The sequence below is a fragment of the Leuresthes tenuis genome, unplaced genomic scaffold, assembly GCF_036924035.1.
Source record: "Leuresthes tenuis unplaced genomic scaffold, fLeuTen1.0.hap1 SCAF_4, whole genome shotgun sequence".
NCBI lineage: Eukaryota > Metazoa > Chordata > Actinopteri > Atheriniformes > Atherinopsidae > Leuresthes > Leuresthes tenuis.
The window spans coordinates 25254545-25266926 of NW_027325358.1; the positions used below are offsets into that span (position 1 = coordinate 25254545).

Here is a 12382-nt window from a genome sequence, read left to right on the forward strand (position 1 = left end):
TGAGGCCAGGAGGCATTCTTTTTTTTCCACCCACACATGCTCACTGACCAAGCAAGGGAATCAATTTTTCTGAAAGTGCACATCCACACTCACACAAGCACACTTGCCCTTCGCTCAAAGGCTCCCCCATCAATACTTCTATTTTAAGATAGCCAGGAGGAGGGCGTGACACCAAAGCTCTGAGATTAAAACAATTCTCTCTTGATTTCTTCCTCACTCAGGGGCAAAGCGGAAGCTGTCTGTTATCGTTTGCATCTATTATTATTCCTCATTTACAGTTTGAGCGTTCAAACTGGGCCTAATTCAGAGACTCAATAATTCATCTTGTCTCTATTCCACAGATAACTCTGATTGTCTGAGAAGTCAGGGTTTTACCCTTAGAAAGGGGAAACCCAAGATGTAAAGTGATTAGTTGCTCACTGGCTCACAGTGTTTGAGCAGATTTACCTAACAGAAGGTGCTTTACATGTTCTTATGAAGTTACAGCTGTTGGAACGATTTTGCATTTAAGATGGATTATCAAAGTTTTTGCAGTCACAGTTCAGTTCGGTTCAACTTCGTCTTTTATTCATTTATTTTTTTAGCTTTTTAGCTAATTTGTTTAAGCACAAATCTAATAAGAATGTTGTGTGTGAAACCGGCAGAGACTGAGGAGAAAAATGACTCAGGAAATGTTTAGTCATAAATGCTATTTAGTTATTATCATACACTTATTATTATTATTATTATATTAATGCTTTTAACCTGATTTTATCCTCACAACATATTTTCCATAATAGATCAATGGAAATATTGGAATAAAAACAACTCTGCAATGACAGTTACGAGTAATAAAAACACTTAATATCAAGTCGACAAAAAGGAATGAAGAGATGCCTCAAAGGCATCTTTTGAACTGTATTTTGAACAAACCACATAAATGAACAGAAATAAAATGAACATTTTTGTTTCATTAAAATACTTTCAACAAGAGAATGTACAGTAAAGCACAGTAAAAGCTAATCCCAAAGGATTTTTGTTTGTCCCTTGAGTAGCTTTTTATATGTTGCAGGCAAATTCACTCTGCATCTGCAAGTGCAACGGTGCCACTACAACGTTATTCTGGCACACAGAGTGTGATCAACCAGAACCGCAGCTGTCGGACGCAAAAAAGTGTGACGACCAATAGATGACACTGTCTGCTCTCTGATTCCACAGACACAGCCATTATTGTTTATAATGATGATGGCAAAGATCACTGCAATGACAAGGGGGTAAAAAAAACCCAACAATGATGATGATGATGAGGTTGATGACAGATTTGTTGCTCAGCGGGACCTCTTTCTTTCCCAGGACCCTGAGGGTCAGGTAACTGTAAAAGCTTTATAATGTTTGTGTTTCAGTCTGTCTGAGGAGGAAATGACTGAGGGAATGTAGAAGAAGTACTGACCCCGTGGGGCGAAAGGGAGACACGCGAAGAGCGACAGATTGGGCGAAGTGAACAGGAATGGGTGATCACCGAGGATTTGGGGGGAGGAAGGAAGTTCAGAGCTCTTGGAGAGGAAAGTTACCATGATGACGACTTGTGTATTGGTCATCAGTGACACAGGTGTGTTCTGATGTAACAGCAGAAACTAGGGACAAAAAAATCTTCCTTTGATCCACTGAGTGATAATTATTTGTGCAGATGTGGTGCAGTTATAGAGCAGAGGGGCTTTCAACTGCAACTGACTGATTTTCAGAGTCAAACACCCTGTTTATCATTTTCTCAATTAATCATTATATTGATTTCTCTAGCATGCACCAGAGCCCTAGATGACAAATTAACTCTATAGTTCTTCACACTTGATCGTTTAAAACCTAGATAAATTCATTTCACCTTGATTTTTCTCACATTTAAGAGTCTACAACCAACAGATACATATAGATGACAGATGGTCAGTCAGTTCATTTTCTGAATTTGATCCTATACGTATAACCTTCAAGTGTTTGTATTATGCCTCTACAATTACATTTTATTGGGGACTAATGACTTTATCTATTAATTGATAAAAGCAGGCATTTTAGGCGAAGATAGATGTGACATCCGTGGCTTTGTTTATTTATGCACACGCACTGTGTAACTGTCTGCTCTGTCGGTTTAATACATTGTGATGTAAGTGCAATGGCACATATTTGTTTGGAAAAAGTCCAAATCCTCTCAAAGTCTGGGATTGACCAGTCTTATACTGTGTTTATGTGTGTGTGCATGCATGTAGGCTCGAACCTGTTTGTGAGTGTGTATTGGTGGTGGGGGTAGAGGAGGGGTGGGGAAGGTTCCTTATCTACAGACCACAGGCAGCTTTTGAGGCTCTTATCAGCAGCCACCACATTGTACTAGCACATCCTCTTGTCCAGCAGGGAGCGGAAAACTCTCCTTGCAACATGGTTCCCTTTCTCTCTCCCTTTTCTCTCTCCCACCTCTCATTTGCCAGGACCAGAACTCTGGCAACCAACTAGAGCATTGTGTCTTCTTGGCGAAGAAGAGGGATAGGGACAGACAGGGCAGAGAAAGACGGAGACAGAGAGGTGAGGATAACATGTGGAAGGGGGGGTGGGGGGAAGGAGGTGGCAGAGATCCTTAATATCTATCTTCGCGCTTTGAGTGCGTCTTCGTTCTAAGGAGCAACTTTCCATCTGAAAAACAAATATGTACGTTTTCAACCCTATGCCCTCACTGTAATGTCGTGTCTTTTGTAACTACTATTTAAGAATAATAATTTTTCATTTCTGAAGCACTTCGTGTCGGGACGAGGATTTATTTTGAGTGGTGTCAGACAATTTGGCTCCAGTTCTGACCTCAGACACTGACAGACAGCTGCTGACAGGCTACAGAGGAGTACGAGGGACCTGAAGGAGGAGGAAGACAACGTCAAGCGCTGTGCATATACAACATGTGCGTTCGCAGATCACTTGAACTGACGGTGTTTGCCTGACTGACACAGGAGCCACAGTGGATTTCACTATGTGTTTGTAAGTACTCGGGGTCATTTATCTTTTATATTCTACACTTTATTTTTTCATAATTTTAGTAAGGAATCTGGAGCTTATTTTAAATCATGTTAATGTAGATTGCCTATTCTAAGTACCATATGGCACATGTAGGACATCTGCAGAAGCCTTCAGTAGAATATACCAAGTAAAAACATGTTTTTGTGATAAAGAATTAGATCATTTTAATGTGAAGGCATAAAAACAGAAATTAAATAGGAAATCAGTTTGCTTGGATGGACATTAACTAAGAAATTCATATATGAATATTTGATTTTTTCCCATGACAGTCTACAGATCACATTTAATTGATAACATACAGTGTATTTGGCTTAAACAGTAAAAGAAAGGAATGACATTTAAGTGGGTTACACCAAAAAGGCGTAAGAAAATCAAAATTTCTGTTCAATAAGGATAAGAGTTTAAATAATTGAAATTTTAAAGCATGGCATGTAATGCAAATATGTGGCATATTCAAGATTTCTTTGTATTTTTGACTTGCAATACAAAACAATTTTTTTAAGAACTTGTGCAGCCTTTCAGCCTTTTGCTGTAAGCTATCGTGCGTTGTTCGGTCTTACTTTTTTAAAACCCAGATAGAAATTAATCTGCACCTCTACGTATGCACAGCTTAGCTAAAAGTTGTTCTAAACAGGATATTTTTACATAACGGTCAATAAAATGGCACAGCAAAATGATATTATTCATAGCCACATGCATGTGTCGTCCCTAGTCGTGACTGCGAAAGACGGAACTGTCCAAAATAAAGTCATGACGACCAGAAAAGACAAAACAGGAACACTTGCGATTGCAAAACCTGAACAATCGTAGGAACTGTCCACTTTGTTATTCAGAGTACAAAACTATTTTCTATTTGTAATCAATAAAGTAAAACTCACAAAGTTCCTCAATATCCAGCTTTTTAAGCCCATCCATGTGCTGAATTCACATTTTGAACTGCAGACCATCTTCCACTGAGGAATCTTAAAACAGCAACAGTCCCTCTTACATTTTAGTACCAGCTGTCGTGGTGCTTGTGTGTGAACTGACCTGTCAGGCATGTTTCATAACATACTGCCATCACTAAATATGCAACAAACATTATGCGTATCCTGAGTGCATTTTATTCCCCCCTTTTTCTTTTGTTCAACAGACTCTTTGATATCAATCCAACCTTCAAGGATCTGGAGCATTTTGAATCCTTACAAGGATTTTGAGTCACATCCTCACACAGACAGATAGACGGACGGACTCATAAAGAGAAGCCACTCGAGACTCATTCTAAACTTAAAATTTGCCACTCAGGATGTACTGTAAGAAAAATACAGACATCCACCTCACATCAAAACAGAACAGCAGCGTCTGCTGCACGCTGGAGCCAGAGTCGACAATAGAGGAGTAGCCGTTCGTTCAAGACTGAGAGGACTGCATGTGTTCCACTGGAATAAGTGAGGGCTCATACTTTGCTATTACACAAGACCCATCAGTGGCGGGAAAAATGAGCGAGGCTGCATCAAAATGAAAGTTTTGGGGACTTTGAACGAATCCGAAACAATGATGTAGTGACAGAAGGCGCAACAAGCTCTTGGAGGCTAATTTGCGCTTTGTGATATTAAGTGATAGTAATAAAGCTGACTAGACCTGGATGAGGGGGACATGTAGACCCATCAGAGACACACAAATCTACATGCTAATTCTGGCATCAAAAAGGACGACTGATGGCTTTCAGGTTGGTCTGAGGAAAATTTATATTTCATTCAAGGAAAAGCAGAAAAACTGAACAGAGGAAGAGTAAAGAAAGGGTTGTAAGTCACTGCTATTGATAAACTCATACACTTAGAAGAAGTTTGAAGTGCTTTGCAGGACAAGCTGTTGGTGCTAAACAGGAGCTCATTAGCTGTACTCAAACCTCCATAAAAGCACAACGGGGACGAGACACATACTGGACAGCTGAGAAGGAAGAGAGCTTGAAACTGACAAAGTTCCCTCAAGAGACTTCAACATCATGATGGAGAAGCTGAACCCCACTGCCTCACCTGCCTCACCTGCCTCACCTCACGACCTACCTCACCCCCCCTCATCCTCCTGTACCTCCTCACCATCCTGTGTGTCTGCTGAGCAGCAAAGTCCCCTCCAGAGCCAGAATCAAGCGTCCTTGGACACTCTCAGCAGCCAACATCCTGTGAACGAAACTGGGGAGACAGACACCCCTACTGCCATCTCAGCTCAGTCTCCCATCACCCTGACAACGGTGTCAACCAACCACCAAGCAGATACAACTGCTCCACCTGAGCTTGCCAACGTAGAGATGGAGGAGGAGGAGGAAAAACTACGGGGGTCAAAAAGCTTTGCCACTGCTGCAGCATTAACAAATGGGTCACCAACTCTTTCCTCTCCACCTCCACTCCTCCCAGCACCAGCCAAGACTTCTCCATGCCCTCTACTCCCTCCAACTACCACCGCAGCCCTCCCTTCATCCTCATCATCCTCGCCTCTTCCTCCGCACATTCCAGTCATCAGTCTTGGACACAGCAAGCCTCCTCTCCCGCTCCCCAATACGCCTTTGACTGCCCTCCATCCGATTCCAAACCTCATACACGGAGTCCACGGGGACATCCGGCGTAGCCAGCAGACTTGTTTACCCATGGTAGGCCCTGGAGCTTCTGGATTATCTGGAGGTCCTGGAGGCCCCTCAGCTGCTTCTCCGGGGCCCCTGCTAGCTCAGCAGTACCTGCCTGCACACCCCTTCCTGACCAGGTGAGATTCAACTAATTTGAATTCATCCATGAGTGTGTCTCTTCCCAACTTTTCTGACTTATAACCTTTTAAAATCAAGCCGATCGTTCTTGTACCTGTTTGTGACACGTTTTATGCTTCTTTTTTTAACTTTACATGAAGAAATTTGGAGACTTAAAGAGCTTATAAATTAAGTCACAAGGCAATTATCATAGTGCAATTTTGTGTCATCTGTTTGCACTTTTCACTCTTCTATCTGATCCTATCTGATCTATCCAAACCCTAAGATTGGAGACGACAAGATCAGCACATAACCAATTGAATAATGTAGCTTGCGGAATATCAGTTTCATCGTGGGCAAATAATCCTGAAAGTCGAATTTAAACATATGAAGAAAATATGAAAGAATTAGTGAACAGATTTGACACCAACAGATGTGTACAGCAAAACTATTAAACCTACTATAATATAACTTCCTTAGGTAGTGATGATACTCTGCTGGTAACGATGCCAAGTTTCTATTTTCAACTTCAACTGCTGGGATTTCATGACTTCCCATTATGATTTATAGTGCCCGCACTGCACTGATGAAATGTGAAAATGACAGCAGGATGTGTGCTCTTAAAAAGCGACCACGCAAAGGAACATTTGGTTTGCTAAAGAGGAGTTGAACTGTTGAAATCTTGAGCATTTATCCCCGAAAACCTGAAGAAATCACTTTATGAAAGTATACATTCTGTTTTCATTATGGCTAAATTTAGCCATTAAACTGACAAAAGGCCACAAAACAGAACTCTTTGAGCTTTTTTTGGGGGTCCAGGAGTTGGCAGCTCCTCACTTGCTCTTGTGAAGAAAGGCATTCATTTGCAGTCATTATCTAAGCCCTCCTACTGTTCATCTATTCTCTGTTCTACAAAGAACAGAAAAGCATCCACTGTGTTAAAAGAAAAAAAAAGTAGGACACATTTTCACACTGGATATAACTATGGCCTCCCTATCTGTCATGGAGGGCTGGGAATACGATTCTCTCCATCCTTCTCTTTGGGTTGGTTAAGTAGCAGAATGCCTTGATTTATCCCCCCCCCCCCTCTGAAAAGAATCAGTCGTTACTCTGGCTTTTTGGAACTGGGCAGACACTGAGCTCGGACACTCAATCAACTCAACCATAACAGTGTCCCACCATTCTTAGCTATCTATCTAGCCATTTATTAATTATCTATTCATTAAGATGCATTTCAATTGAATTCCTTTCATTAATTGTTAACATCATTATGTGTGTGTGCTTTTTTTAATCTCTAGTTCGTACCTGGGACCTTCAGGAGGAGGTTATGGCGTCATAAATAACAGTCGCGTCAAGAGGAGGCCGTCATCACACTTTGAGATGGAGATCAACGAATGTGAGTCTGTGAGACCAAATAGAAAATGACAACAGTTCAAACTGTTTAGGAGGAATTGCTATCCACAGCAAAGAAATTAAGTCTGATATTCAAATCATATTCAGTGGATTGGGTTGGGGATAGTTTTTTTTTTCACTGAACTCACCTGTCTCTCAATATTTTATTATCAACACCATGCTTATTATGTCCTGCTGGAGATGTATATACATGTGAAATATCACAGTGACATCATTCAAATGGAAGAACAAAGTACTGTCTGAAGTCCTTTTGAAGAAGAGGATTAATACATGTTATTGCAACATGTAGTTTATGGGAATGTTTATGGTAATAACAGAATGGAGAAATTATGTTTTGGCTACTTGTGAGTGGGGAAAAATCCACTCATTGTTCTTTTTAAGGCATTTCTTGAAAACAGGAAAATGTGTGTATGATATTTTAGGGCCTTGCACATTTACACGTTTACGTGTTTCTGACAGGCCCTCCTCAGAAACTCGCCCGTCGGGTCTTCACCAACAGCCGCGAGCGTTGGCGACAGCAGAACGTGAACGGGGCTTTCTCTGAGCTGAGAAAACTAATCCCCACACACCCGCCTGACAAGAAGCTGAGTAAGAATGAAATCCTGCGTTTGGCTGTGAAGTACATCAACTTCCTCGTCACCCTGCTCAATGACCAGGCCCAGGACAAGAGCAGGGACTCAGCTGAGGATAGCGCCGAGGATGAGAGCGCTGCTGCCGGGCTGGACAGCAACAAACGGAAGCCTCTTTTTCATTGCGAGACTCCACCAGCAACAGTCCGTCCCGCCCCAGTGTCAGCCCACAGGGACTCAACTGATTCAGTCATCGTCCTAGCTAATTCCCCAGCAACTTCCAGTTGCTATGGAGACACGGACAGTGAGGAGAGCTTTGGTGCTAAGCCCTCTTTGGTGACCCATAGCATTCTGGGTAAAGTCAAGAGTCAGATAAGGATGGTGGCTGCCACGAATGATGAGCGGTGACACCAAAAGACAGCAAACAAAGAGCTGTGCAGACATCAGGAGTGTAAATGTCCCACTGATGAACTGGAAGCGCGAGATACCAAAAGTGTTTGTGGTATTTTGTATAGTTTTAACAGTGTGTTTTTCCACCAGCAATGTGCAAACTTTGATTGTGACGCTCTGCGTGTTACTGAAACACCAGGCTGCGCTTTAGGACTGGCTAAGGCATGAAACTTTACAGAACAATGAGCCAATTCAATAAACCTAAATCAACTAAATCTAAATCAACTGAAGCAATCTGTTGTTTTACACTAAAAAAAGAAAAGAGATCACAATGATCCTTGATAACATATCACACTGCAATAGAAAACATTATGAATCCATAACAAGGATGAAAAAAAAGAGCAATTATTATAGGTGCAAAAGTTCTGTGTCGAACACAAAAAACAACCAACGGTCAAGGAAATTTGGGGTCATGAATTCCACTTTCTTGGACCCATAGAAATGTGCCGTCTCTGACAAGAGAGTTAAAATAAAATGGAGAAGTTCATCTGTAAATAATCTGTAATGCCTCATTCCAGTTCTGATGCCTTCCAGAGCTACAGGCTTTTGTGCACAAGCAGAGGTTTTTTAGCATGCAATCATAATTCTGCCATATATTATGGTCAAACTGTGCTTATTGTCAAGACGGAGGGCCGATGGTCCCACCCTGAAATTGTGACACACTTGCACCAGACAGAAATAAAGTGTGTTTTAGTTTGCTGTTCCTTATTTGACATCCTCTTACTGGGCTCCAAAGACTGCTCATTGTCAGCACAATTTCTCAACAAATCCAAATGTTTTGCCGCTCTTAGTTTACAGAGCATTTCTTGTCCTTAAAGCGTTGAGCAACTAGTGATCTCAGCGTGAAATCTTTACACCAAGCAGTATATTTAGATGGAAAAGAAAAATAATACTTGATTTTGATTTAGTCGGAAAAATCTCTTTTTTAAAACTTTTTATTTAATTAGAATATTTATGAAAAGACCTATCAAATAAATCAAATAATTGTGACAACAGTGATGAGAACCAAATGTTGCCTCCATCACTATTCCATTTTTCTGCCATGTTGTTCTCAGGCAGTGTATTTGGGGAAACCTGTATTCAACCAACTTCATTTGTGAAACAAATGTCGGGAGACTACAAGGCTGATAATAAAGCAGTACAAATGTTTTATTTCATCTTATTGGAGAAGACATTACAAAACCCAGAATACTGAACATGTTTTGCAAACTACATGGGTATTTGACAGAGCAAACAAAAGATTTATGTGATAGCAACAGTTTTTTTTTCTTTTTGGGGGGTGTGTGGTTGGGTTTGAGGAAGGTCAGGATGGATGTGGGATGCGGTTGGAGATGGGGTTCAGCATGGTGGGGGAAAGTGAAAGACAGGCGGAGGCGTAAGTTGCAGCTGCAGCATTGCAGCCTCTCAGCGTGTGTGCTATCAAGTGGCCAGGAAATGGCTACAGTTAGTGCTGTCTCATTGATGGCCAACGAGTTTCCTGAAGGAGGGGTGGTGGCGGTGCATGTATGTATGTTTGATGGGTGTTTAGGGTAGCAACCACTACATGGGAGAGGGGAGAAAGGCATGAAAAAAAGAAAGAGAAAACAGACACCAGGATGCTCTGGGAAGCCCTGTACACCCAGTTTCAGGATCACACAACAGGAAGAGCTGCTTTCACAACACTGCTACGGCTGCATCTGCCCGCTCTGCTGTGCCACGCTGCTCTAACCCCTCCCTGCTCTGTTCTAACACCACAGAGACGATTACAGTCTGAGGTGGGGGTCACTTTGTTAATAGGACCGATGTCTTTTTTGTTTTTTAAACTCAAATTAACTAACAATATAGAACTTTTAGGGCTGATGTATTTGTGTAGGGCCAATAAATTAAATAACCAAATACTGCATTCCATAAAGATTTGTGTGTTTCAGTACTCTGGTACAGTGCACACTGGCTCCCTTTCAAAGCCTGATGAGATGCCAATTGTCATGATGTCAAACTTTGTGTTTTTTCTTTTTAATTGTACCATTTGTGTAATTTACAGTGAAGCACAATATAATTCACGAAAATTAAACCGTCAAACATTGATTGTGACAGCTGGGTTGTTAGCCCGACCTCGTCTAGATACAGGGGGCCATGTAGGGTCCTTCTGGTTAGCCTGGGACTAAGAGATAATGTTGCCTCCAACCCATCCCCTCCGACCCTGAAATATACTGTACCGCTAAGTCTATGCCATCTGTCAACTACAGACAAATGTGCACATTCCATGTGAGCAGCACTTTAAGAAGGTTTGTGTTTCTGAGGCAGCTTCAGCTTGTCAACAAAGACGCTGCTTTCTAACCGTTGCACAATCACAAAAAGTCAATGTGTAAGGGTGAAAAAGTAGGAAGTAGGAAACAGAAGTGTTAATTGATAACTGTATTTTAATTTAGTGACCATAATAATTGTATGCTTTGCTTTTATTTTCAAGAATTTGACAAAGCTTGCCAATAGTCTTCAATGACAGGCATCAATCCAACAAACCACCTTAATAACTAAACTTAGTTCATCTTTATCAAAGCGTGGACATTCATTTTCATATATTACAGTCTAACTAAATATCAGCACAAACTAATCTACTTTTTTTTTTAAAAGTTTTTATTTTTATTTGGACATTTTACATGCTCCATTAAATTTTTCATTCAGTTTTCAAACTTTTTCCTCCTTCTTTCATCACTCCATCAACACCGTTGTTCACCATTCCTTGAACATTTCTTGTAGCCTCATCCATCTTCTCTGATGTGCTTTTGTTGCTAAATTTCCGTCTCCCCACCTCGGTAATAGCAGATCCAGCGGCTGCCCCGACTGCTCCACCAATCACCCCCCCCAAAAACACGCCTAGCACCAGACCCAGCAGCGCACCCCCAATCACCAGCTTAGGCACCCGTTTAGCAGAAGCCCCAATTTTCTCCCACACTGAACTCTCAGCCACCATTTTGGCCCCCGTTTTTGCCCCAGAGCCCACCTTCCCCCACACAGGACTCTGCGCCACCTTCTTTGCGCCAGCTCCGAGTCCAGCTCCAACTCTCACTGAACTGTCTGCCACCAGTTTAGCTCCAGATTTGGCCCCTGAACCAACTTTCTCCCACATTGGACTTGCTGCCACTGCTTTTGCTCCAGATCCCACCCATGCAGAACCATCCACCACTACCTTGGGAACCCTATCTCCTACTGCTTTGGAGACCTGTCCTGCAGTAGCTCCAAACTTTTGCCACACAGAACTGTCAACCACTACCTTTTGCACATTCTGTGCACCACTGCCAACTTTTCCCCACACTGGACTACTTTTTACTTTTTTTGCTCCCTCTCCAACCAAAGCAGAGCTGTCTGATAACAGTTTGGGTAACATCTTTGCACTGGACTCCATTTTCTCCATAATGGAGCGGAGAAGTGAAGGGGACATGGTGGAATGTGTAATAGGAGGAAGGCTTTCAAGGTCTGTGGTGCTTACACTCATCTCTGCCTCATCCCTTGTTTTCTCAATCTCCTCCTCTCTCGTGTCCTCTTCTGCCTCATCTACAGGCTGCATGTATGAATAAAGGCCCTGCCTCTCAGAGCTAAGCCGCCTAGCATCTCCTATCCTGTCTTGCTCTGGCCTTTTGCCCCTTCTATCCCTTGAAATTTCGAGCTGTTTCTGCCTCACTTTGCTTTCTGCCTCCTGAAAAGCAGGACAAGAATAATACTGTCCTCCAGCCTCCTTCACAGTCTGCTCCACCGTCTCCAGTAGTTCCGCCACGTTCCCCTTCTCTCTCCAACTTTCTCCCATCTCCATCACATGAAACCTATCCCCGCATTTTTCCACAAGCTTCAACAAATCCCCCCGCTGACTAGCGATGTACTCCTCCACACTGTTGTTTCCAGCTTTCCCGCTTTCCCTCAGTCGATCTGCATAAGTAAAAAGGACCACGGTGTGTCTCTGGACTGCTGCTGAGCCAAAAACAGTCTCAAGGGCCCCGAGAGCCTGCATTTCGGTCTTTGCAGGCTGGTCTAACGGGATGCACAGGAGAAAGGCGTGAGGGCCAGGACTAGATAAAGCAACACAGGAGGAGATTTGAGCTCGCACCTCTTCTGGAGTCTGCTCTGAGTTGAACCAATCAGGAGTGTCCACTACTGCCACCTGTCGGTGAGAAAAAAAGACAACATGAGAATCATTCCAGTGAAATTTGACAGGTTGCACTGTTTTATAATG

The 12382-nt window shown here is 42.3% G+C and overlaps 2 protein-coding genes across 3 annotated transcripts in view; one reads left to right on the top strand and one right to left on the bottom strand.

The window, feature by feature from the left end:
* Positions 1–12382, bottom strand: part of LOC140304667 (uncharacterized) — a 285825-nt gene that overhangs the window by 267877 nt on the left and 5566 nt on the right. Inside the window, exon 8 of one of the 2 annotated variants that reach the window (XM_072383399.1) lies at positions 10789–12310. In XM_072383399.1, coding sequence (XP_072239500.1) covers positions 10832–12310 — 1479 coding nt within the window. In that variant the 3' untranslated portion in view covers positions 10789–10831. Of the gene's footprint in view, positions 1–10663; positions 12311–12382 lie in introns of those variants that run through there. The other variant, XM_072383398.1, reaches the window with a different exon arrangement.
* lyl1 (LYL1 basic helix-loop-helix family member) lies at positions 1218–8393 on the top strand. Its single transcript, XM_072383411.1, has 5 exons — positions 1218–1347; positions 2454–2991; positions 4163–5766; positions 7045–7142; positions 7619–8393. The coding sequence occupies exons 3-5, from the start codon at positions 5015–5017 to the stop codon at positions 8134–8136; spliced, it is 1368 nt and encodes a 455-aa protein (XP_072239512.1). The 5' UTR covers positions 1218–1347; positions 2454–2991; positions 4163–5014; the 3' UTR covers positions 8137–8393.

Excerpts from the sequence above, each read along its gene's own strand:
- lyl1 (XM_072383411.1), top strand. The coding sequence starts at position 5,015 with ATGATGGAGAAGCTGAACCCCACTGCCTCACCTGCCTCACCTGCCTCA. Across the intron at positions 5,767-7,044 it reads GCACACCCCTTCCTGACCAG|TTCGTACCTGGGACCTTCAG; the intron begins GTGAGATTCAAC and ends TTTAATCTCTAG. Across the intron at positions 7,143-7,618 it reads TGAGATGGAGATCAACGAAT|GCCCTCCTCAGAAACTCGCC; the intron begins GTGAGTCTGTGA and ends TGTTTCTGACAG.